Source organism: Poecilia mexicana, unplaced genomic scaffold, assembly GCF_051168715.1.
Source record: "Poecilia mexicana isolate PSO_F unplaced genomic scaffold, ASM5116871v1 scaffold_6, whole genome shotgun sequence".
In the NCBI taxonomy this organism is placed as follows: Eukaryota; Metazoa; Chordata; class Actinopteri; order Cyprinodontiformes; family Poeciliidae; genus Poecilia; species Poecilia mexicana.
The window spans coordinates 4,093,060-4,117,760 of record NW_028263375.1 but is presented as its reverse complement, the minus strand read 5'-3'; the positions used below and the strand labels follow the sequence as shown (position 1 = coordinate 4,117,760).

Genomic DNA, 24,701 nt, shown 5'->3' with positions numbered 1-24,701 from the left:
AAATTCTGCATCTAAAAATGATCCAAAGTATGAAAAAGCTAAAACTACGATTATAAATAATAAAACCTAAACAACATTTAACTAACAGTAACTAATAAAACTAGCAAACCCGTTCTGAAGGCCGATTAACTGAATCAGATAAAAACCGCCAGTGACTGTAACCCTGGTTACGCCATCATCAGTCCGCTGAGAGTCGGAGACGAGAAACTTCCTGGATCTGAACATTTTGATTCTGAATCGGAGTAAAAATCTCTGTTCACCTTTAGTCTCAGTTTAGACGCAACCTTTTCTGAATGAGGGAAAGTGATAATGAGCTAAACCATCATTGTTAATATTCATCGGTATTTAAAAATAAAAACTTTCTTTTTGCTTCTGGAAAATGATTTTATTTGTATGTAAATTTCTGAGGCCTTCAGTTTTATCTCCTGGTTCTTCAAGGCTCCAACACCGACTCGGCGAAAAGTTAAATCTTACCTTCTTGTCCACCTGCATGGCGCCATTTTGCTCTCATGAATTTAACTGCAGCATTTCCTTTGATTCTCTTCAAAATCTCTTAATGAATTACAACATTAGATTCTTAAATCTTTTGTGGAATCTAATTTGAATTTTTCACAAAACATTTTTTCTTGCAGGATTAATTCTGTCGTTTGTTTTGGTAACTCATCAGCTTTATGGTTTATTATATTAAATCTTTTTCAATAATCAGAAAAGTACAAACCTGCAGCTGGAGCGCTCGGCCTCTGCGCCGCGCCTGCTGCTTCAGAGCAACCAGGAAACAAAGATATGCACAAAATACAGGAGAGCAAAGATTTGGAGCTTATATTGACTCATCAGAATAAACATGACCTGAAGCATCATGGGAACTTTCAGTAACGGCTTTATTAAATTAGTGCAAAAGACAGACAGAACTCATTCAAGATGTCCTTTTTTAAGTTGGTCTCCAGACGAACGCACACACGCTACGTTTCTCCGATGAGCGCGAAGACAAAAAGGAAAACGATCCACCAAAGTCTTTGTTTTTCTTCTTCTGACTGGAAATGAGAGGAGGAGAGGCGGGAGAACGAACCGAACCCAAACACAGCTGCAGTCAACAAACTTCACTCCTGATTGTGCAAAATGAATCACGCTTCAAAAAGGAAAACAATCAGAAACCAAAGATGTTACAGTAAAATAGTGAACACAACAATAGCCTGTAATTTCACAGAAAAGATGGTTTCCTCTTTTAAAACAGACTTACTGAGAAAGACTTGCAATCAAACTACATAAGTTAATCAATACTGTATATTTATACAATGGTAAAAAATAAAAATATTTATATAATAGTACTTTTTTTCAGGTTTACACCATTACTGTAAAGATTTACTGTTTTCCACTCCATGATAACTAATGCGATAAGAACAGAAGCAAACTGAGGAAACGACTCCAGAGTCTCTTATTTTGAAGGCTTATGGCTACGACCTCGTCCTAAAAGAGCCACAACCACCAACAGACCGCAGACAAAGAAAGACGCTTCAGTCCTCTGAGACGGAAACAAGATCAAACGATCAAACACTCTGACGAGAAGATAAAGAAACACGTTAACACCGCCGACCAGACGGGCTGCAGAGTTCACTGGGCCGGCGGCACGCAGGTCAACGGGCGGACGGGAGACGCTAACACAGCCAGGCAGTCTTCATGGGGTACAGGTAAAAGAGGTAGCCATGACGACGGGGAGGGGAGGTTTCTGCTTCATTAGGAGTTGATCTGCTTTATTCTCTCCATATCAGTATTAATGTTCCTTCAGGATGTGGCGCGATGCTAACACTGCTAACACCGCTACATTCCTAGCTCTGCAACGGGTGGGGGTGGGGCAGGTTGGGACAGAAATCAATAATCAATGATGGATAGAGGGAGAGAAAAAAGAAAGAATAGGAACGCAAGATCAGAGAGGTGAAGATGGAGAGGAAGAATGAAGAGGTCCAGCAGGAAACAGGAAGTGATTTAAAAACAAAGATGGCTGACAGGCGGCGGCGCTGTCCCTGGGAGAAAGTTCTAGGTTTGCTTGTTGGATTTCGTCGAGGTGAGAAGATTTCTTCTTCTCCTCCTAATCCCGGGCGCGTGGGGAGATTCGTAGTTGCTTCTCAGTGGTGCGAAAAGGACAATGAGAGGTTTCAGCAGGACTTACAGGCCTGGAGGGGGGTCAGGGGTCAAGGGTCAGGGCAGGGTGGGAGGAGACGGGTGGAGGAGGAGAAAACAAGAAGAACAAGAGTGAATACCTTGGAGAAGAGCCCAGTTCACCTGGATCAGTTCATGACTTTCCCCGGTGCTGATGAGGTTCTGTTGAGCAGTTAAGAGCCGTCAGTATCTAACCTGCAGTCAGACGGATCTCAGTTTGGAGAATCAGAAATTCACCTGTCAGACCGAACAGGTGAGAAAGAAATCAATAATCAATTCTGCCAACGCAAACAACTTCAGTGAAACTTCACTTCCGGGTCTGGACGTTCTGATGTAATGCTTGTGGGCATCAGAACTTCCCGCAGAGCCACAGGGTGACTGTGGCGGTGTGGGCAGAGTAGTTGATCGGAAGGTTGTAGGTTCGATTCCAGCTTCCTCCTGCTAACTGCCTACCGATCCGCGTAGCGTTTGCGAGTGTGAATGGGTGAATTTGACTCTATGAAAAGCGCTTTGAGTGGTCAAAATGACTGAAAAAGCGCTTTATGTCCATTTACCATTTGTGTATCCATTTAAAACTTACAAGACACACGCGGTGGAGCAGCGCTGAGCATCACAGTCTGACTCAAGATATCTCGTTTTATCTCAAGATAAACCCGATCACTGAACACACAGCAGGAAAATCTCTGATTATCTTCAGATCCAGGCAGATAACTGGGAAACATTAAAATCAGGTGAACCGGGCTGAACACTCGTTATGTTTCTATGGTAACCAGTTTTAAAACGCAGCAGCTTCTCCAAACTCAGGTGAAACACTGACTTCTCAGAGGTACTCCACATGACCCCCATTCCACCGAAACCAAACAAAAACAGCAGCAGTTTGTCTCCACCTCACTGAAACCTGCAGCAGGTTGGAGAAAATGCAGGTAAATTCATGAAAAGGGATTTTACTGATTGGCTCTAGACGTCTGATTGGCTGGAGACGCAGCGATGGCAACACTGACCTCTTCTTCTAATCCGTTTGCTCTTCGGTCTCTTCATGAGCCCAGCTGGAGTGAAGCGGCCGTTCACGCTCGTCTCTTAAGGACCTTTAGCTGCTCTCAGAGCGAAGCAGCAGGTTCACAGCCCAGGTTCTGCTAAAAGCTTCACAAGTGCACTTATGATTAAAATGGGCCGATTTCAGTTTGGAGTATTAAACTTATTGTTTGAAAAGGTTATTTGTTCAGATTTTACATAATTTAAAGTTTTTTACTCATGTGATGCATAAGTGTGTGTGTTTCTGTGTGTGTGTGTTTGTGTGTGTGTGGATGAAACTGAAAGGATTTCCAGGTTCTTCATGTAAATTTCTTCTCTATCAGAGAAATATGCTAATGAGTAAATTTAAAGGTAAGTTGCTGATAAATGTTCCTTGTGTTTAATGTTCCCAGTCGTCTCCAGGTAATAGATTACATTTTAAATGAATTTATCTCCAGGTATTACATTTTAAATCAGTTTTTTAAAAAGTGGAAGGGAAAACGCTGGTGGATCAAATAAGCTCTGGTTTCACTTTCAAACAGCGTCTGATGTTAAAATCTAACATTTAAATGAAGAAACTTTTCTTTATCTCATCCATGTTCTACTGAGAAACCCAACAGAGTTTCATTTCCACCATTTATAAACTATAATAATTTTACAGCCCCGTCCTGAGGACTGTGAGCCAGAACTCCAGCAGACACTGAAACCAAACGGACGGGAAAAACCGTGAGGCGGTCGAAGCAAAACGGCTCAGAACGGAGGAGCCGACTGTTTTTGTTTTACAGCCGTTTTTCCTTCAGGTTCCCATCCCAGCTCTCTGAGGAAACTCAAAGTATCGGCTTTTCCCCGGCGGGAACGCTGCACCTCACAGGAAGAGCTGGAGAGAACAGAGGCAACGCTTCCTCTGGATGGAAACTGAAACTCCTGACACGAAAAGGAGAATCGATTCAGAGCAGCTTCAGCTTCGACAGGATTCACAGGAGCAGAGAGGAGGAAGAGGAGGAGGAAGAGTTCATCACTTCCTCTGAGATGGGCAACGAACGATTCTCTTCATTAAAGCAGCAGAATCAACTTGTTGCCGACTGAATCAACCCGACAGACAAGACTGTGATTGACAGCGCTAAGCCCCGCCTCCTGGCTCTGATTGGTTGTTTCTAGTTAGCACTGAGAGAAAACAGGAGCTCAATCTTCTCACATGTTGAGTTTCAACCAAGATGTAAAAAAGTATTTAGGATAAAAGTTATACTGCAGCTTTAAGGGTTAGAGTGAAGAGCGTAGATCATCAGTAAATAGAGAGCAGCTCCTCTTCACCACAGACCGCTACAGCGATGACATCACTGCAGACGATCCACTTAGCAACATTTCTACAAATTTTGACATTTCTGTGTAAATTTGTAGAATATTTTGCCTAAAACTGTTTCAGTGCTGCCCTCTATGGGCTGAGGTGTGGCTACTGCAGTTGAATTTACCAACTGGTTAGTTTAAAGCCATGTCACTCAGACGCCCCCTGGTGGCGAGTTGGGAACAGCAAGTTGCTCAGTTGTTGCAGTGTGACTGCTGCGTCACAAATCGCATAAAAATCTCCAACAACAGGAAAAAAAGTTGCTGGATTTGTCGCTAGTTGATGTTATTTTGTGAAAAATGTGACAAGCAGGTTTTTCACAGTGGGTAAAAACGAAACACTCACTGGCTTTAGCTCGGCTCTCTACAGGTAAAAATGGCGGCGGCATAACGCCTGAAATGTGAAGCGGCAGGAAATCAGGACGCTGGCTGGACAGGAAACGTTTCTGCACCTCCGGAATCTGAAACGAGGCCGATTAGCTCAGGTGTGTCACGGCTGAGAGGCGAAAACAGAGGCGCTGCGGCATGAAGACCAATCAGGAGCCTGAAGCTGAATCTAATGAGTCAATCAGCGGGTCGCAGCAAAACGAAGAACGAGATCCACATGATGGTGGGTCGGGTCATCAGCCGGTTCTGTTCAGACATCCTACAGAACCATAAAGTCCCAGTTTGCTGCTTTCAGCTGAGCGAAATGCAGAGAGTCGGGTTTGTGCATAACGCAGATATGTTTTCATTTCTAATGATGGGAAACAGAACTGACCGCCTCACTCCGTTTCATGATGTGAAGGACCGGAACCGGAACCGATTTTACATGTTAATTAGCCGATTCTACAACTCAGTTCATTTCTATGGCTTCATTTTCACAACAATTAGTCCAAGATAGCAATCAGAGCTTTAAGTTCAGTTTATTATTAAATTAGTTTGTAAAGTTTCTAAGGAAACCCCGTAGAGCGTCGAGTCGTTCACTCTAATGACCAGCAGGGGGCGACAGCAGACGATCACTTGAGTCATTGACTAACAGCATGTTGAGACAGTGGAGAGGAAAACCTCCCTGTACAGGAAGAAACCTTCAGCAGAACCAGAACCAGGACTGGGATCAGAACCAGGACCGGGACCAGGACCGGGATCAGAACCGGGACCGGGATCAGAACCAGGACCAGGACCAGAACCAGGACCGGGACCAGGACCGGGACCGGGATCAGAACCAGGACCGGGACCAGGACCGGGACCGGGATCAGAACCAGGACCGGGACCAGAACCAGGACCGGGATCAGAACCAGGACCGGGACCAGGACTGGGATCAGAACCAGGACCGGGACCAGAACCAGGACCGGGATCAGGACCGGGATCAGAACCAGGACCAGAACCAGGACCGGGATCAGAACCAGGACCGGGACCAGGACCGGGACCAGAACCAGGACCAGAACCAGAACCAGGACCGGGACCAGGACCAGGACCGGGATCAGAACCAGGACCGGGACCAGAACCAGGACCGGGATCAGGACCGGGATCAGGACCAGAACCAGGACCGGGATCAGAACCAGGACCGGGACCAGGACCGGGACCAGAACCAGGACCAGAACCAGAACCAGGACCGGGACCAGGACCGGGACCAGGACTGGGATCAGAACCAGGACCGGGACCAGGACCGGGACCGGGATCAGAACCAGGACCGGGACCAGGACCGGGATCAGAACCAGGACCGGGACCAGGACTGGGACCGGGATCAGAACCAGGACCAGAACCAGGACCGGGACCAGGACCGGGATCAGAACCAGGACCGGGACCAGGACCAGGACCAGGACCGGGACCAGGACCGGGATCAGAACCAGGACCGGGACCAGAACCAGGACCGGGACCAGGACCGGGACCGGGATCAGAACCAGGACCAGAACCAGGACCGGGACCAGGACCGGGACCGGGATCAGAACCAGGACCGGGACCAGGACCAGAACCAGGACCAGGACCGGGACCAGGACCGGGATCAGAACCAGGACCGGGACCAGAACCAGGACCGGGATCAGAACCAGGACCGGGATCAGAACCAGGACCAGAACCAGGACCGGGACCAGGACCGGGACCGGGATCAGAACCAGGACCGGGACCAGGACCAGAACCAGGAACAGAACCAGGACCAGGACCAGGACCGGGACCAGGACCGGGATCAGAACCAGGACCGGGACCAGGACCAGGACCGGGATCAGAACCAGGACCAGAACCAGGACCGGGACCAGGACCGGGACCGGGATCAGAACCAGGACCGGGACCAGGACCAGAACCAGGACCAGGACCGGGACCAGGACCGGGATCAGAACCAGGACCGGGACCAGAACCAGGACCGGGATCAGAACCAGGACCGGGATCAGAACCAGGACCAGAACCAGGACCGGGACCAGGACCGGGACCGGGATCAGAACCAGGACCGGGACCAGGACCAGAACCAGGACCAGGACCAGGACCGGGACCAGGACCGGGATCAGAACCAGGACCGGGATCAGAACCAGGACCGGGACCAGGACCAGGACCGGGATCAGAACCAGGACCGGGATCAGAACCAGGACCGGGACCAGGACCAGAACCAGGACCAGGACCGGGATCAGAACCAGGACCGGGACCAGGACCGGGATCAGAACCAGGACCGGGACCAGAACCAGGACCGGGACCAGGACCGGGACCGGGATCAGAACCAGGACCAGAACCAGGACCAGGACCGGGATCAGAACCAGGACCGGGATCAGAACCAGGACCGGGATCAGAACCAGGACCGGGACCAGGACCGGGATCAGAACCAGGACCAGGACCGGGACCAGGCTCATTACCAGCGGCCGTCTGGACCGACTGCAGGTTTGTGAAGATGGAGCTGAGACTCAGACGTTTTAGTTTTTTTTGATAAATCAGTAACATTTTTAAAATTTTAACTTTTACTGTTAATTTTTCTGTAAATAAGTGAATGTTTCAGAACCAATGGACCTGAAAGGAGATCGGATCAGTATTGATCTGAACTGAAGGGAGTGCTGATCAGATCAGATCAATAATCAAATATTTTGGAGAATGGTAAAAGTTTCTGTTTCAGTTTCAGACAGAAAGGTTCTGCTGGAGTTCTTCTGGCTCAGGTGCGCTGAACCCATTTAAGTATAAATTATGTAAATGAGTTATTCATAAATGCAGCTTCGCCTCATGAATACTGATGCAGGAAAGTTTGACTCGTTTTACTGGTGGCTGAAAATCGCAGCAGTTTTTATCCACTGAGCTGTTTGGTTGAGTTATTAAAGCAGAAATCGACCTGATGTTGAGGTTTTGGTAACCATGGCAACCAAGCATCGAGCTACGACTCCTTCATCCCCTGATCATGTTGCAGATAGATTTAGATGGTGATGCATTCACATGCAATCATGGAAAAAAGACTTTTAACATGAAAAGTTCAAAATGTTCAGATGAACTTTGATTTTTCCAAAGTGAATTTTCTTTGGCTGCATTTTCTCACCTTTTAAATTGTCTCTGCGTTGCATTATTTTTAGACTTGTCGCCTGAGATTTGTTATTCGGCGTTGTGCTAACGGGGGTGAGCGCCTGCATCATTAGCACCTTGGCCCCTCAGAATAAACAGGGAGCGACAGGAAGCTGCTGACAGCAGCAGGTGGCGCCGTGTGAACCGCCAGGCGCCAGCATGGAGCCGCTACACGCTGGAAACAGTCGCCGGCTGCAGTCAGAACCAGACGTGTTGCTCTAATTAATTTCTGTCACATTAAAGATCCAAACAACAGCAGCTTTCATGATTAAAAACTAGTTTTGTTCTGTTAGAATAATAAAGTGCATTAAAACTAAATTACATTCAGAACATCGGAGTGAAAATGGCGCCCAGTATTTGTGGCTCTGCTGCAGTGAACTGAACTCCCAGCAGCTGCATATTATCATTTTGTTCAAAAATATTTAACTTTACTCTCAAAATTCAGACTTTTTTCTTTGAATTTTGACTTTAATATAATTTTCACTTTAATGTCAGATTTTTTACTTTGATTTCAGAATATTGACAATCTCAGAATTTCGTCTTTATTCTCAAAAATCTGAATTATTTCTTAGTATTTTGACTCTTATAATAACTGACTTAAATTTTTACTTTGATTTCAGAATTTTGAACACAATATCCAAATTAACCTGATTGAGTGATTTCATCCATCAGTGCTTGGAAATAAATCTTTTCCACAACAGGACTGTTGTTTCTGAACTGCTGCAGCATCCGGTCGCTTTAATGACGTTAACAAAACCATCAGCTGCCGGGAGACGAACAGCTGGAAGAATTTCCAAACCTTCAATTTCACCCCAAGAAGAGCAAAATGTTTATGAGGGTTAAATGTTGAATGAGGGCAATAGAGTAACATTTTCCAGGAGGCAGTAATAAATAAAAGGCCGAGTTAATTAATCCTGTGAGCTGAAGGTGAATGGCGGCGAAGTTTCGGGTTGAGTTTCATCACTGAGGATCTCTTCACCACTGCCATGGTAACTGCACATCATCTCCTCCTAACGCTGTGAAGAAGTCATATTTTCAGTAAATAAGCCCTGAAACGTTCCCGTCTCTCTGACTGGGAGCGGATTAGAGCGGATCAGGAAACAGCAGAAAACCTCAGGATGGAGGAAAAGCCAAGGCACCCAGACTGGATGTCGTCTGTGGTGTTGAATGTTTTCATCCATTTTCCTCTGAAAACAGAAACACTGAGGCTGTTTAACTGCTAATCCTGAGACTGGGAACACTGGGAACACTGGGAACACGCTGTCCACATCAGCAGCATCACTGGCTGAAGATGCTGGAGGATAAGTAATACTTCAGTCCACAGATAGGGGGCACTGTGGTCTGCATCAGTTTTCTACCTGTGAAATGTTTTAACATGAACTGAATCATGTGGAAACAGCTAAAAAAGTATTTACACCCTTTAACATTTTCCTGATGTTCTGATGATCAATAACTGATCGGTGGTTCTGGAACGGGACCTGAACCGCCGATAGGTTCACGTCCGTCTCCTCAGGATATTTCCCAGAAGTCTTTGGGATCAGCAGGAAGTTTTCAGAGACGGTTCTGGATGGATGGATGGTTCTGGAAGCCGATCCAGACTGATAATGGTTTTGTTTCTGCTCCCTGAGATCTGCTGGCCTACTTCCTGCTGCCAGGCAGGTTCTGATCTTCATCCTTCAGTACCATGTTCCAAAACCTCACGACTGGAAACGGAGTGATAACTTTCCACCTGGAGCCAGGTCGGCGTTTCCACGATAAAATCATCATTTTTATGTTTTCTTTGTTGGATTTCAGATTTTTCTGAAGACCTGAAACATTTTAGCCTAAAAACTTTTCTCGTCATAAATCGTGACGTAAGTCATAAACCCGTCTGTGGAGCCGAGGACGTTTTCCTTTAGTGAACTCTGACGGTTTGAAGCTCAGCAGCTAAAGATCCTCCTACATGAGAGAGGAGACGATCAGGGGTTAATTATTGATCCACCAATCAGTGACTTGGTAGCAAAACGTGATTAATAAATTTATTCTGCAGAACATGAACCATAAAGTGACTGTAGATGATCAATCAGATTTACAGACAGATGGTTTTTAATGTAAAATGTTGATATTTTTTATTATGTTTTGGATCAATTACTGATTTTATTTCAGAAAATGTGTTTTAAGCAAACAATTTATCGGTTAATAAATTAGTTGATGATTACTTTAGTAATTGGTTCTTGATTAATCCGATCAATCGTTCCTTCATTGCTGAATATTTGTGGCTCTTTTTACAAAAATGAGCAGTAGTGTTAATGTTCAGTCACTTTTGACGTTTCTTTAAAATGTCCCCCCACAATGAGATGATTGTGGAAACCTGGTTCATCATTAGTATTTTTAAAACGTTTCTTTGGTGAATGTTCATTTTGATTTCCAGGTATTTTTCTGTCTGGTTTTTAAAAAGAAAAGCCGTTTTGTCTCTGCTGCTGCGCTCACATTGCAGCAGGAAAACAGAAAACCAGACTTCAATCTTCACACCTTTGTTGTGTCGTTTCTTTAACCAATCCTTCCCCTCTAGCTCCCCCCATTTTTCTTTGCCTCATCTCTCTGCTGCAGGGTCAGAGGTCAGCGGCGAGATAAGGGAATTGAAAGAGAAGCTCTCTTACTCTCTGTCAGACTATCTGACTTTCCGCCGCACTGATCAGTCCTCCATCTGTCCCCCGGCAGCGCCGAGATGAGCTGGAGCAGGAGTCATCTCTCACTGCCTGCTGGCTGCGCGCGTTTGTGTGTGTGTGTGTGTGTGTGTGTGTGTGTGTGTGTGTGTGTGTGTGTGTGTGTGTGTGTGTGTGTGTGTGTGTGTGTGTAAATCTCCTGTGTCCAAATCGGAAGAACTGTTGCTCAGCAGTAACAATGACATTCCCAGAGGAGACTCACATTCCTGACGGTCTGTAACCTCAGTTCTGCTGCTGGTCCCGCAGCGCCGGACCGGTTCCGACTGAACGGACCGACTGGTCCCGCAGCGCCGGTCCGGTTCCGACTGAACGGACCGACTGGTCCCGCAGCGCCGGACCGGTTCCGACTGAACGGACCGACTGGTCCCGCAGCGCCGGACCGGTTCCGACTGAACGGACCGACTGGTCCCGCAGCGCCGGTCCGGTTCCGACTGAACGGACCGACTGGTCCCGCAGCGCCGGTCCGGTTCTGACTGACTCTCTCCAGAACGCTGCTGATGTGCAGAGCGACAAACATCTGGAACAGCTGATCTAGAGTCGACCCGGCATGTCGGCCAATTACTGAGCTTCCTGGTTCTTCACCATGGCAACCGCGGATAACAAAGGGCCGAAGAGGAGCATGATCTCACCAGACGCTCACACCAGAACATTTTCTGGGTTCTTAAAGTCATTAAATCTTATTTGCATCCAGTTTTTCGGTCAGGTTTATCGAGCTGCTTTGCTCCTTACTCTGCCAGCGCAGCAGCTGGAAACGTTTCAGATGAGGAAAAGAGCGAAGGATCCGTCCAGCATGTGGAGGAAACAAAGAACTTCTGCAGCCATGAGGACGAACAGATTTAGTAATTATCAAATCATGAATAAAAAGGGTTGTAAAAGTTGATGAATTTCACAGATTTGATTTTATTTAATCACATTTAGAAAAAGTTTCTCCTGGAACTTTGCATGTTTCTGGTACGCCTGTTAATCTGACACACATCCGCTAACAGCAGCGATGGACGCAAAGCCGCTTCTCATTTCTGATGATTTCATCAAAATATGTTTGATTAAAATGTGAAGGTTTGCCACAGCGGTCCAAAGCTGTCTGGGTCATGGGGTGGAAAGTTTGGGAATCCCAGACCTAAAAGATTAAAAAATGATTTTTTTAAATGATTTTTCTTACTGACGCGACGCACAGCAGGAAACGAAGGATTGTTGAGAGCAAGCTTCCTTCATGGATAAAAATAAAATGGCAGATATTACAGGCAGGAGGAGGCAAAGCAGGCGAGAGGATCAGAAACAATCAGAGAGAAAAAAACGTTCAAGAGAACAACGAAAAGAAGAAAACAAGAGAGGATTAGTCTGACGCTCTCTAGTCCATTAATCTGCTGAACAAAGACATAATTATAAGTACATCATCTCTTAAGGCTGGAGTGAAATACGTCTGGGTTTCCCCCATCATCCCTCACTGTCTGCTGCCTCAACGCCTCCGGCACGAACGACACGACCAGGTGGACGGCAGACAGAGGGAGAGGTCTTAAAGTCGAGAAATGAATTTCGCTCTCACCAAACGGTCTGCGTTCTGCGCCGAGGCGATGAATTATTCATGCTGCTGCTTGGACTAAATGAGATGTTTGGAGGAAGAACAAGGTCGACTTCTGGATGTCGTATAAAAATCAGAAACACAAAGAAGAGTTTCTGTCTGAATCAGCTGCAGGACTGAAGGCCGTAAGGAGTTTAGATCCAACCGCAGAATGTTTACAACATCCTGGACAGTAAACTAACCAAACATCACTAAACGGAACAGAAAGAGGTTATTGATGGTGAGGAACTAATCAGGAAACCCTCACATTTATTCCCACTGAGATCCCGACTCAGCATTTAGAAGGTCTGACCAGTCTGTAAACTGGTCTGACTGTTGGAGTGAGAGGAAAAACCACGAGCAGCTTGTTGGTCTGCAGAGGACACTGATCTACCAGTGGATTATTATGCTGTTATCATTAACAGCTGCCAAAGTGTCCAGACAGCCGACTCTAGAAGCTGCAGTGTTTTCCAGGTAAGGATCCACAGAAATGATCCCATCTCTTCCACACGGTGAGCTAAACCGTGTCTGATGGTTTCCTAAGTGTCTGCAGTCTGAACGGTTATCAGACTTTTATGTCACTGAAACGAGAAACGCCTCAGATTTACAGCCAGACGGTGAATCTGCAGCTGAAACCAGCATGTCAAAGCATGAAAAGAACTGATTATTGATCAGTGTTATTTATCACATTATCAATAATCTGCACTTCATTGGAACCGAGTCAGAAACCACAAACACTTCAGACAAACGAGAGAGAGCTGTGTGTGTGTGTGTGTGTGTCTTAATAACACACTCGTCACTCTTTGGATTGCTGTGAATGCCTTCATCATTTCAGACGCAGCTCCAGAGTCTTCCTGCGTTCAGATAAGCCGACAGCCTCCGGCTCTGAGGTTTTCCTCGGAATATTTTAGAAATCCATGACCAGGCAGATTTTCAGTGAATGAGTTGGAGTTTTGATCCACAGAAAATCAGAACTGTGGAATATTTTTCTAGTTTCAAATGTTTCCGGATCATTTCTCACAGAATCAAACCAATCAGGAGCCACAAAGCGAACGGCACCAGCAGGTCAGTGTGAGGTCAGCAGGGCGGGAATACTCACAGAGACGGACAAGCAGCAGTGTCGACAGCAGCACAACAAGGCTAGTGCGGTGGGAGTGGGCGGAGCTGCAGTATCTCTTGGTCTTTGTACAGATGCACACCTGAACTTTGACCTCTGTGCTGTTGGACAAAGGGGGCACCCCTGAGTCCGTGATGAGCAGCGGCAGCTGGTAGTTGGCTTTCTTCAGACTCTGCAGGAGCATGATCTGGGAATGAGTGGCTGCAGGGACACAGCAACGGAGAATTAGGAGATCTGCTCTGCATTAATGCTTATTCTGCACACCAGTGTGTGTGTGTGTGTGTGTGTGTGTGTGTGTGTGTGTGTGTGTGTGTCAGCTTGAAGTAACTACCAGGTTAGACTTTCCTTAACACTCAAGCAACAGAAATTGGTGGCACTTTAAGTTGCATAAGACGGTTACATTGTGTTGCATCATCTTTAAACCAGTTTCCAGTTGTGACAGAAACACTGCAGCCGCTTCACTTCATGCTGTAATGAGACAAAACAGGAGCTGCTCAGCCCGGCATCAGGCCGGGTGCTTTCCAGCAGAGCGGGGGTTAACTCCAACAGTTAGGAGAAACATTTCATCCAGCTGTGAAGCCAACAGTCAGAAACATCTGAACGTTTACGGAGAAACTGAACAAAGGAGAATCCATGAAACGCAGCGCCGTGTCAGCAGCAGATCCTCCACGATCAGATGATGACGTCAGAAATACTCTGATTACTCTGCAGGCGGCGGGCGGATCAGAACCGGAGCTGCTGGAGCGTTTTGTGTGGAAACATTCATCTCTTCTGGGACGGGAACAAATCAGGTGAATTTAGATTTCAGGAGGGTCAAAGGTCACACACTGTGTCCAAAATGGGAGAAGAAGTGGAGGTGGACGGTGACCGTCAGGTTTTAGCTTTAGCTTAGCTTAGCTTAGCACACTGAACTCCTTCCTTTCACTCGACCAGGATTTCATTTCTCCGTTTCTCTCGTCATCTGAGCTTCAGCAGGTTCTGGACAGATGATGAGTGAATATGAATAGTTTTTATAATCTTCTCTTTCTGGACGAGGCGCCGAGGAGCAAAGCGTCATAAAGGCAAAACAGAGGAGGAAAAATGTTCATATTGTTGATGAACATATGCAGCTAACAGACTGAAGAAAGGCCTCATGTCCTTCCTACTGCTGTGGATTTTAAGCAAACGTTTGAAACAAACAATAAAAGGTTTGTTTTATCCAGAGTGGATAAATATCTGGGTTCTGTAACTGTTATTATTGCTTCCTGACTAAACACTCACAGTTGATTCTGGTGACCCTCCATGTTTTGTCCAGGCCCGGTTGTTTCCCCAGTTCTATCTTGAACGGCGCCGCGTTGGGCGCCAAGTCTTTGTCCCGTCCTGCGACCACAGCTACGTTCATGTCGCCGCCGTCCTCGCACACCTGCGCCACCGACGGCACCACGAACGGGGCGTTGTCGTTGTAGTCTTCCAGATGGATGATGAGCGTCCCCGTCCCGGTGGCCGGAGGCGTGCCTGAACACAAACACCAACAGGACGGTGAAGGCGGAGGAGAAGCCAGTTCACTGATGTAGCTGCAGCCCAGCTGCTGCTCAGCAGCAACACGAGTAAAACCTGCTCTGAATGTTTCAGTGAAAATAAACACCAAACGGGAGAATCCATCCGATGTCGGTCAGAGAGGATAAACACGGACGCCTCGTCATTACTGACCTCCTCCTGGCCGGTGAGATAAAACTGCTCTGCTTCGGCCACTAGAGGTTCATAAAACAAACATTTGCTAACAGCTCCAAGGGTCAGGTAGCAATTAACTCCTCAACACATGATCTGTAATTGGAAAACATAAAAATTCTCTTGTAAACTAACAACTTCAGTCACCTAAACCTAGAAGAGGTGCTGTAATCACCTTCAACCAGTTTTCTTTCTGCTTCAACCTGAGACAAAGTGATGGAGGCACAAAGAAAAACTGAACATTTATCAGAGGAAACGTTTAAATCTCATTTTATTCAGTAAAATCATCCGAAACAGAAACGAGATCATTCAGCCGAGGCTGAGAGACGTTTCCATGTTCTGACTCCTGACCTTAAATTCATTTCTGTTTTAGGCCATTTCATTTCATGTCATAACGCAGCTAAACTCAAACTAGCTGCGTTTCTGTCCACTGTAAAATTGCTCAAATAGGAATTATAAAATAAATTCACTTCATGGAAACTTCAAAAAGCAGCAACATGCTAATTACGAAGCCCTGGCCTCAACGTGTTTTTAATGCACATAACACACATGCACATCATGTACATTTAAAAAAAAAGTTTTGTTTTTAACAACTGATTAGCATCTGAAAAACCTAAATAATTTCTGAAATATGACCCAAAATCCATGACAGGTCTGTGTGAAATATCGTCTCTGCTGCCTGGATGTTGAGCTGTTAGCATGTTAGCATGTCAGGAGAGTCGTGTCTTCAGTCAGAGGCTTCCTCAGAGTCGTTGAAAGACTGACTGCTACTGGAGCTCCTTGCTGCCCAACGACGACTGAATGAACTTGGATTATCTGAGTTATGACGATATTTAATTTCCCTTTTGGGATAAATGAAGTATCTGAATAAAAATTAGATTCATGGCTGCGCTGCAGTTTTCTTTAATGATGTTTTACATTTCAGACATGATGATAAATATTGAGAGCTGTAGTTATGAAAGTAATTGTTTATGCTCTTTAATGAGATCAACTACGAACAGCAAATCAATATTCTCCATCAAAACAGAGCAGAGAGCATCAGATCGTCTACCTGCCACACAAACACAAGATGCTGCTGAAACCGTTTCTACTGCTGCGACTGTTCAGCAGACGATCATCATGATCTGTTTGCCAGGCTCCAAACTTTAATTTCATTCTCAGCTGTAAAAAGCATCAGCAGATTGTAATGGTGAAAGATAAGCAGGAATCAGATGTAATGGTGGAGAGTTTGTCATTTGTGCGGTTTAATAGTCGTGAAATGACTCCGATCTCTGCGTGTGTCGGCTTTCTGCTCGCTCTCCAGGAATGACAGAAAACAGCAAACGCTCCTTACATGCTGTAGATAAATACGGCCGTGACGATATCAGCGGCAGATCAGGACCGAAGAGGAATTACTTTGGCGAAAGCAGATGGAAAACGTGTTGCAAAGCCAATCAAAGACAGAAGCTCTGTCAGGATAATCCATTATCTCTGGAGACGGAGACCAGAGAGGGAGGAGAGACGTTGGAACCCCGTCTGTGAAAAGATGCAAATTTCAACCCATTTGCAGTTTGCAGGGAGTCTCTGTGCTTGGCTAACTTTAAATGAAGCTGTTTGTCTTCCTAAATGAATACTCCCCTCACCAATCACTATCTGCCTGAGCGTCCTGCCCCCATCCCCGTTGCATCACACCGTGTCATCATCCGCCCGGCTCCGCTTCGCTGAGGCTCGTCTGCTGGCCTCGACTTCACACCACTCTGTCATCGAAGTTCTGCTTAAAGTTTCTGGAGGAATCACAGACTTTATGGCCGCATTGTGTTCACTCGCCCTCTGAACGTCAGACACAGAGAGAAACAGGAAACGCAGCTTGAACCAAAACTGTCAGGAAGAAGAAACAGAGCAGACGGGACTTCTGGAAGGCTGAATCACTCCCACCATCATTCCCACCACCCGTTAGTCCGCTTTAACCCGACTCCAGTCCATCTGCCTAGAAACTTGTGTTTGTCTGTTGAGGTGTGAACGCTAAGCTAACTCTGGTCCTCCAAACATCGGTCTGGGTTCTGTTGAAGTGAACTCTGGTTCGGTTTGAACGCCAAGCGGACCAGAGACCGCTCCAAAACCAAGAAGTGGACTACAGTGCAGTGCATTCTGGGTAAATACAAACAAAGCTAATGTGTTAGCCTAGCGTTAGCAGGAGAAATGTCTCCTGGTCTTTAGCCTAAAGAGAAATCCTCCAACCGCTAAAATCCTCCATCTTGTTTCCATCTGGTGAAGAAGGAAGTTGCTCTCAGTGTCTTCAGAGGTTTTTGTGTCGTTTCCTTCAGTGGTTCTTGGTGCAGCGCCCCCACAGGCCAGGAGGGGAACAGGTTATTGGATGAAGTTTGCAAAGCAGCCAATCCTGGAGCACTACTCCATTTCCTTGGAGCCGATTGGTTGAAATCCCTAAAAGTGGAGATGAAAAGGGCTGTAGATCCTAGCTTATGTTGTAGTGCTTAGACAGTTTCCACTGTGATTATTAATGCAGTTTAAGGTATATTTGGTGTTTGAACTATTAAAAGGGGCAGTTATAAACAATTTAAATGGAGTCTCAAGTATTTGCAGATTTATGAATACCAGGGATCCACTACTATGAGTTACAGCTACTTTTAATTTCTCTGAGGCTTCTGGCTTCAGCCTCCAGGGTAAATAAATCTCATCCGAACTGAAGACATTCTGAGGTTTTCTGTCAGATACGAACAGCAATCATCATGTCGGTCCATATGGCGCCAGACGTGTCGGACACGTGGCCGGAGAAGGAAACATGAGCCCTGATCCCAGAAGAGAATCTGTTTAATAATGTATTCATATTTCAGATCATCAGAAACGTGTTGGAGACGAGGAGCAGAGCCAGAGACGGCTGGAAGCCCCAGCAGAGTTATCGCTCGTCATCAGCTCTGTTACCACAGCAACAGACAACATGAAGCAACATCTATGGCTGCAGAGACGGACATGGAGAACCTTCCAGAACCAGAACCCAAAGAGACGACCTTTCAGCTGTCTGTGAATGAACGTTCATTCATTTACCAAACAGCAGAAAACGGCTCTGGATGATGTCTGTCCTCCTGACGACGAGAGTCCAGGAAACCAGGAAGTGAGGACGTCTGGGACAGAGCTGCTGTCTCTGCTGTTTGTCTCTTCAATCTAAACTTTCATCATGATTACAGGAAAAAGTTTCCACAGAGTAACATCACCAGATATCTGCTGCACAGCTAAACTCAGCCGCCCGGCTTCTGTGTGGATAAAAGGAGGAAGTTGAACTCTGCTGCAGCTCAGTGTTTTTATTCTCAGCCCAGAGTTTGACAGATTTCCTGGGCTAATTGTTTGCCGTGGAGCTGCCTGCTGTTTCTGTTCGGCTCTTTATTCTCTGTGATGAGTTCATTTTACGAGACTTACAGAAATATTGATTCAGCAGGAAGGAGATTTAACAGGAAACAGCAAAGAAAGCTTCATTAAGCTTTATAATAACCGATATTTATACGTTAGATGCATAAAACCGATGACACGCAATCAGAATCAGATGTTTGAGGCCGAAGGTTCAACTCAACCGGTGATGGATCCAAACATCGACCTGAAAACAGAAACTAAGGAACCAGCAGAGACATTACAATTAAAAATGGCTTCAAATAAAAATAATAAAAGCTGTTTAAAAGTCAATTATTTACCTGACCTGTTTAATTAAAGATGTTCATGATGAAACACAAAGTAATGGAGCATGAGGTTGTTTATTTTTAATAACTGCCGTTTCATGTTTTATCTTGGTTGTTTTCCAGACAAACTTAAAGTTTATCAGTAATTTTTATGGAAAGATGATGTGTAGATTATCCCTTAAAGTTTTTTTTATCAAATTGTCATTGAACATCAGCAGAGAATCAGCCAAATATTAACTAAACAATTATGAAAATCAATAAAAACAGATGAAAGGATGTTTGGCCGATAAAAAGAGTCTTTGCTGCTCTGATGCTTCTGGGTTTGGATCATTTCTGTTGGATTATTTATGTTAATTTGTGCTTTATTATTCAGCGCGCCGCGTTCCTGCTGATGTCACACCTCGTGGTAATGCGAACATCGATGTTATGTTTCTTATAAATCCATCATACTTGTAGAAGTTTAATTTTGTGTGTTTTATTTCTCGGAAGTTTACAGTAAATAAAAGTAAAATAAGAAAAATCCAGTTATTTCCACGCAGCGTCCAGAAAGAGGTGATGATCTGCGTGAACAGCTTCGGTCAGCATCCGGCTACTCATCAGCTTTTTCAGGACATATTCTGTGCAGTTTTCTAAAGAAATACTGAAATATTAAAAAGGTAGATTATCTATAGGGACAAAATGTCCCGACCAAATTTGTAGTCAAACAGTATTTGTAGTAATAGTGACGCTAAACGGGACGAATGTCTTGTTTACAGTTTGGTAACGATACAAGAAACAGCAAAAGTCATTTATGTCAATATCTGTGATTAACAAAGCAGCTTAATTAGATAAAATTTACTGTAAACGTCTGAGAAACACAACACACAGGTATGATGGATTTATAGGAAATCTGCTGAGTAAGCAGTATGTGACGTAACATCGATGTGCGCATTACTGTAAAGCAGAGGTTCCCAAACTGTGGGGCGCGCCCCCTAGGGGGGGCGCTGTGTCATTGCAGGGGGGGCGCGGGAAGCCGTCTGGATGAAAAACAAAACAAAACATGAACACAGTTTGCGCTGGGTTTTTACCTTAGAATGGCCAACTCTCTGTTATTCCTGTCAGTTTGATACAGTAGAGGCTTCCCCACTTCCCATATCTGTGTCCTCTGTCACTTTTATCAGCAGTTAAAACTGTTTAATCCGTTGTTAACATGTTGTAACCTGTTTTTCCGAGCCGCCTTTAAACGCAACATGAGCGCTACGCCGCTCGCCCTGGGTTTCCACCTGTGAAGGAGACCTGCTGCTGCTGGGCGGAGCTACGTAGGTTTGTGTTAGAATCACGGCAGCAAACCAGCAAAGGTTTGGGAACCACAGCCGTAAAGTATGCTGGATTGACGGTACGACAGGTCAGAACACCTGTTCACATTCCGCCTCTGAGTTGTGACGAAAGCTAAGTGTTAGCGGCATAATGTCCAATCTTCAAGTTCGGCCCGCGGGGATTTTACTGATTAGTAATAATTCCGGGTTTTCATCGTTTTCGGGGAACCAATAATCATCCTTAAGATGACCGGAGCGATCCGGGAGTCCGGCAGCCTTTCTGCTCCGGAGCTGGAAGCGAACGGCGGGAAGAAGCTGAGGAGGATTTCTACAGGCAGAGACTGAACACGGCGGGCGGCTGATGCTGACAGTGGAAGAGCAGCTTTAGGACGAACCAGCGGGCCAGAACCCGGTCAGAACCAGATCAGAACCAACAGGTCAGAACCAACAGGTCAGAACCAACGGGTCAGAACCAGCGGGTCAGATCCAACAGATCAGATCCAGCGGGTCAGAACCAACAGATCAGAACCAGCGGGTCAGAACCAACAGATCAGATCCAGCGGGTCAGAACCAGCGGGTCAGAACCAACAGATCAGATCCAGCGGGTCAGATCCAGCGGGTCAGATCCAGCGGGTCAGAACCAGCGGGTCAGAACCAACAGATCAGAACCAGCGGGTCAGAACCAACAGATCAGATCCAGCGGGTCAGAACCAGCGGGTCAGAACCAAAAGATCAGATCCAGCGGGTCAGAACCAGCGGGTCAGATCCAGCGGGTCAGAACCAGCGGGTCAGAACCAACAGATCAGATCCAGCGGGTCAGAACCAACAGATCAGATCCAGCGGGTCAGATCCAGCGGGTCAGAACCAGCGGGTCAGAACCAACAGATCAGATCCAGCGGGTCAGAACCAACAGATCAGATCCAGCGGGTCAGAACCAGCGGGTCAGAACCAACAGATCAGAACCAGCGGGTCAGAACCAACAGATCAGATCCAGCGGGTCAGAACCAACAGATCAGAACCAACAGGTCAGAACCTGGTCAGAACCAACAGATCAGATCCAGCGGGTCAGAACCAACAGATCAGATCCAGCGGGTCAGAACCAGCGGGTCAGAACCAACAGGTCAGAACCAACAGGTCAGAACCAGCGGGTCAGAACCAGCGGGCCAGAACCAGCGGGTCAGAACCAGCGGGTCAGAACCTGGTCAGAACCAGCGGGTCAGATCCAGCGGGCCAGAACCAGCGGGTCAGAACCAGCGGGTCAGAACCTGGTCAGAACCAGCGGGTCAGAACCAACAGGTCAGAACCAGCGGGTCAGAACCTGGTCAGAACCAGCGGGTCAGATCCAGCGGGCCAGAACCAGCTCGCTGCCACCAGTCCAGTGATTCTCATCTCCGTCTCTCTGGTTAGCGGCTCGTTGTGCAGCAGCAGTGATGAACTTTGCTGAAGAAAATGTGTTGGTTCTGAACTTGAACCGCTCCGGTCCTGGTTCTGATGTGCAGATGCTGATCGGGTCGTTGTGTCGCTGCGGAGGAATCGGGCCGGACCAGGGAGCGAAGGGTTAAGTGGTCCCAGGCTTCATATCACACAAAATCAGGCCAAACGAGGAAATTATTTTACTTTTACAGAAAAATGTAAAACTGCAGAGCGACAATGAACTTCACACCAGCAGGGATCAATTGTAATAATTTGGTTTCAGATCAGGAATTACACTAATTAGAAGAAGAGATTAGCTTTAATTGTCTCCATCACAGAAACTTTTCTGCAGCGGCTCTCGCTCACGGAAACTCGGTTTGATGGATCACTAATAATTACAGCAGCAATCTCAGCTCAGCGGTAAATTAAAGATAATTAATTAAAGTTTATTTTTGTAAGGTGTGCAGAGAATTTGTGAAAATCTTTTCTGATTAAAACGATCCTGGGGAGCGACGTGTCTGATTTATCCACCTGAATGCAGCAGAAGAACTCACCCTGCTGAACGTCAGACAGGTGGCGCCACCAGGACCGTCCAGGTGTTTGTCCTGTACAGTCTGTCTGCATGAGACGTGTCACACCCTGAACTAAAACTTTGGTTTCCAGCATTAATTACAGCCACTCTGAGCAACAAACATTTTCATTTTTTTACTTTCACATGATTTCTAAAGATGAGTTTAAAAAAACTTCAGAGCTTCTGTGATCCAGATTATTTTCAAAATAGATGTTTGTTTTGTATCCTAAATGTCAAGAACAATTCTGACATTTATTATGAGGAAAAAGATAAAAAATGATGATACATAAAAACCACGTCTTCACCATCAACGCCTGAGACGATGAGCTCAGGAAAACCTTCAAAATGCGACTTTTTCACAGGATCAGCATCAAAACGGCTCCAAGTTTTGTGAAAGATCCATTTAGTCTGATTATCCTCCAGATGGAGAAGGAAAAGTTTGAAACTCAGCAGGTCGTCGGATCAAAGCGTCATAAAAATCAGGCAACAAACGAAGAGCAGAGACGATTTTCAGCTTCGCAGCAAAGCAACGACCAAACAAACGGCTTTTATCCTGATCGTTCAGCCTGAATGGGTCCAGTTCTGTTTAATCATTGACTATAAATATTAAGACTTGAAGATAAGATATTCCTTTATGAATCCCGCAGTGGGAAAATGTACATTATTCCAGCAGTACAGAGGACAGAGCAGAACCAATATAAAATAATATAAAAGATTATTTAGTAAAGTTTCATGGTGATTTATTTAGCTGGGCTCGCCAGGTGGTCACTGTCCTGTCTGGCTCTGTGAAGGAAGGCATTTCATTTGGCTGCTGTGTGTCAGGTGTGAACACACCTGTGAGGTCATGTGACCCGGTTCAGTTATTACGCTTCGTTTTCGCTGCAGAAACATCACTGATTAGTTTAACAGGAGTTTATTCATCCTGCAGTGAAGACACGGAAACGTAAAGCTTCGTCTGAAACGGCTCTTATTTTCCTCCTGCCCTGAGATGAGCGACGCCCCAGGCTGGCAGGACTAATCCACACCTACAAGCAACAAACACCGTTTTCTTTCCCTTTCTCTGCTTTCTCTTCAAATCTTTCCATCAAACCCCAAAACACTCTTTTGCTCCCAACACTTGAGCTTTAGGCCAACACTTTCTTACCCTCTGACAGCCACTTTCTGTTCTTATCAAGCCTTTCCTGCAGGAGGAATGAGCAGCTCGGCCGCATCCTGCAGCACCTTAAAGGTGACCAATGTCTTCACCTGCGCTGCATGATGAGTTTAAAATCCTCAACCTGTTTGCACTTGGAGTTTCCTCCAGAGGGAAATGTGTGATGATGATAAAGTTTCAGCTGCAGGGGTAAAAGCACACCCACGTCTCCATTCTTTTGTGACAAAACCACAGGCCTGACCTCTTCCTCCAGCCTCCACCGGATTAAAATATGTTCAGCTTGTGAGTTTTCCAAGCACAGAGTGTAAGCCAACATGTACTGGACTCATTAGACTGACATCCAGCACAGCTTTGGTGCAAACAGCCGTCGGATGACGCCTCCAGCTAAAAATACTCTGACTCTGATTACAGGCAGAGTCTTCCTCAGTCTCCAGAAAGCAGGGGAGGAAGAGGAGGATGAATAAGAGCAACAAGATGACAGCGAGTGAGTAATATCTCAGAAGAAAATGTTGCAACACGGCAGGTTAGTTGCAGCCAGAAAACTGTAAAGGTGGAGTGCACCAAGGTAAAAGAGGAGGATGATGGGAAACTTCGGGTGAGAGCAGATTTAAAGGGACAGGAGTCTGAGGCAGACGCACCTCCAGCGATCACTTTCCTCCACATCGCTGCTAAATCAACACTAAAACATAATCAGCTCACACTCTGATGCAATTTTCCATTTCTTTTCTTTTCATCAACTTCAATGAAGTAAAGTCTTGTTCCAGCTGCGGCAGCACCATCACTCCTACTCACAGCGTCAGGCTGCAGAGCTGATTACCTTCATGTTCTGAGAGCAGGACACGCAGCAGTCACTGCATCTGCACAACAAATGATGCACAACTTTCAAACCTTCTCAGCTTTAAGATGATCTGAAAATTTAAATATGACGAATCTGTCAGGAGAAAAATACACAGCATCAAGTTTAAAGCAATATGCTTTTTGGTTTGAGGCTTTTAGGTGTGATCAGTGATGAAGCAGAAATGAAGCTGAGTTATTATTAAAACATTTCCATGTTTGAGCTGCAAACGATATCTGACCTTCCGGAAAAAAGAAACTTAAACGTTCTGACAAACATCCACTGCATGACAGCCGCTGTCACTTCAAATTAAACTTTGAGTTTTAAGTTTTAAAGAGAAAAATAAGTTTGCAAAGACAGAAGGAATATATTTCCTCCTCTGTGATTCTGATATTTGTGGAAAATCATGTAAAAGAAAAAAACCTCTAGTTTTCAACATGAAGATAAGAAAAATTAATGTATAAATATATTATTGGTACGATTTATTTCCCCACAGATTACAGCAAAATAACATGCATCAAACACTGTTACTGCTAGAACAAATATGCTCGATTTATTCCCCACAGAATACAGTACAAAACACTCTATGACTAAACACGTGATGCTCGATTCATTCAAGTTACCAGCGCTTACCTCGTGAAAACCGGAGAGCCTTCGGCCTAGAGACAA

At 45.7% G+C, this 24,701-nt stretch overlaps 1 protein-coding gene across 1 annotated transcript in view; it reads right to left on the bottom strand.

Moving 5' to 3' along the window:
- Positions 1-859: 859 nt before the first annotated feature.
- LOC148158598 (cadherin-13-like) overlaps positions 860-24,701 on the bottom strand; it is a 26,792-nt gene continuing 2,950 nt past the window's right edge. Inside the window, exons 2-4 of the mRNA XM_088006708.1 lie at positions 14,654-14,887; positions 13,376-13,594; positions 860-2,168 (exon numbers count right to left, since the gene is read on the bottom strand). Of these exons, the coding sequence (XP_087862834.1) occupies positions 2,161-2,168; positions 13,376-13,594; positions 14,654-14,887 (461 nt within the window). The 3' untranslated portion in view covers positions 860-2,160. The remainder of the gene's footprint in view (positions 2,169-13,375; positions 13,595-14,653; positions 14,888-24,701) is intronic.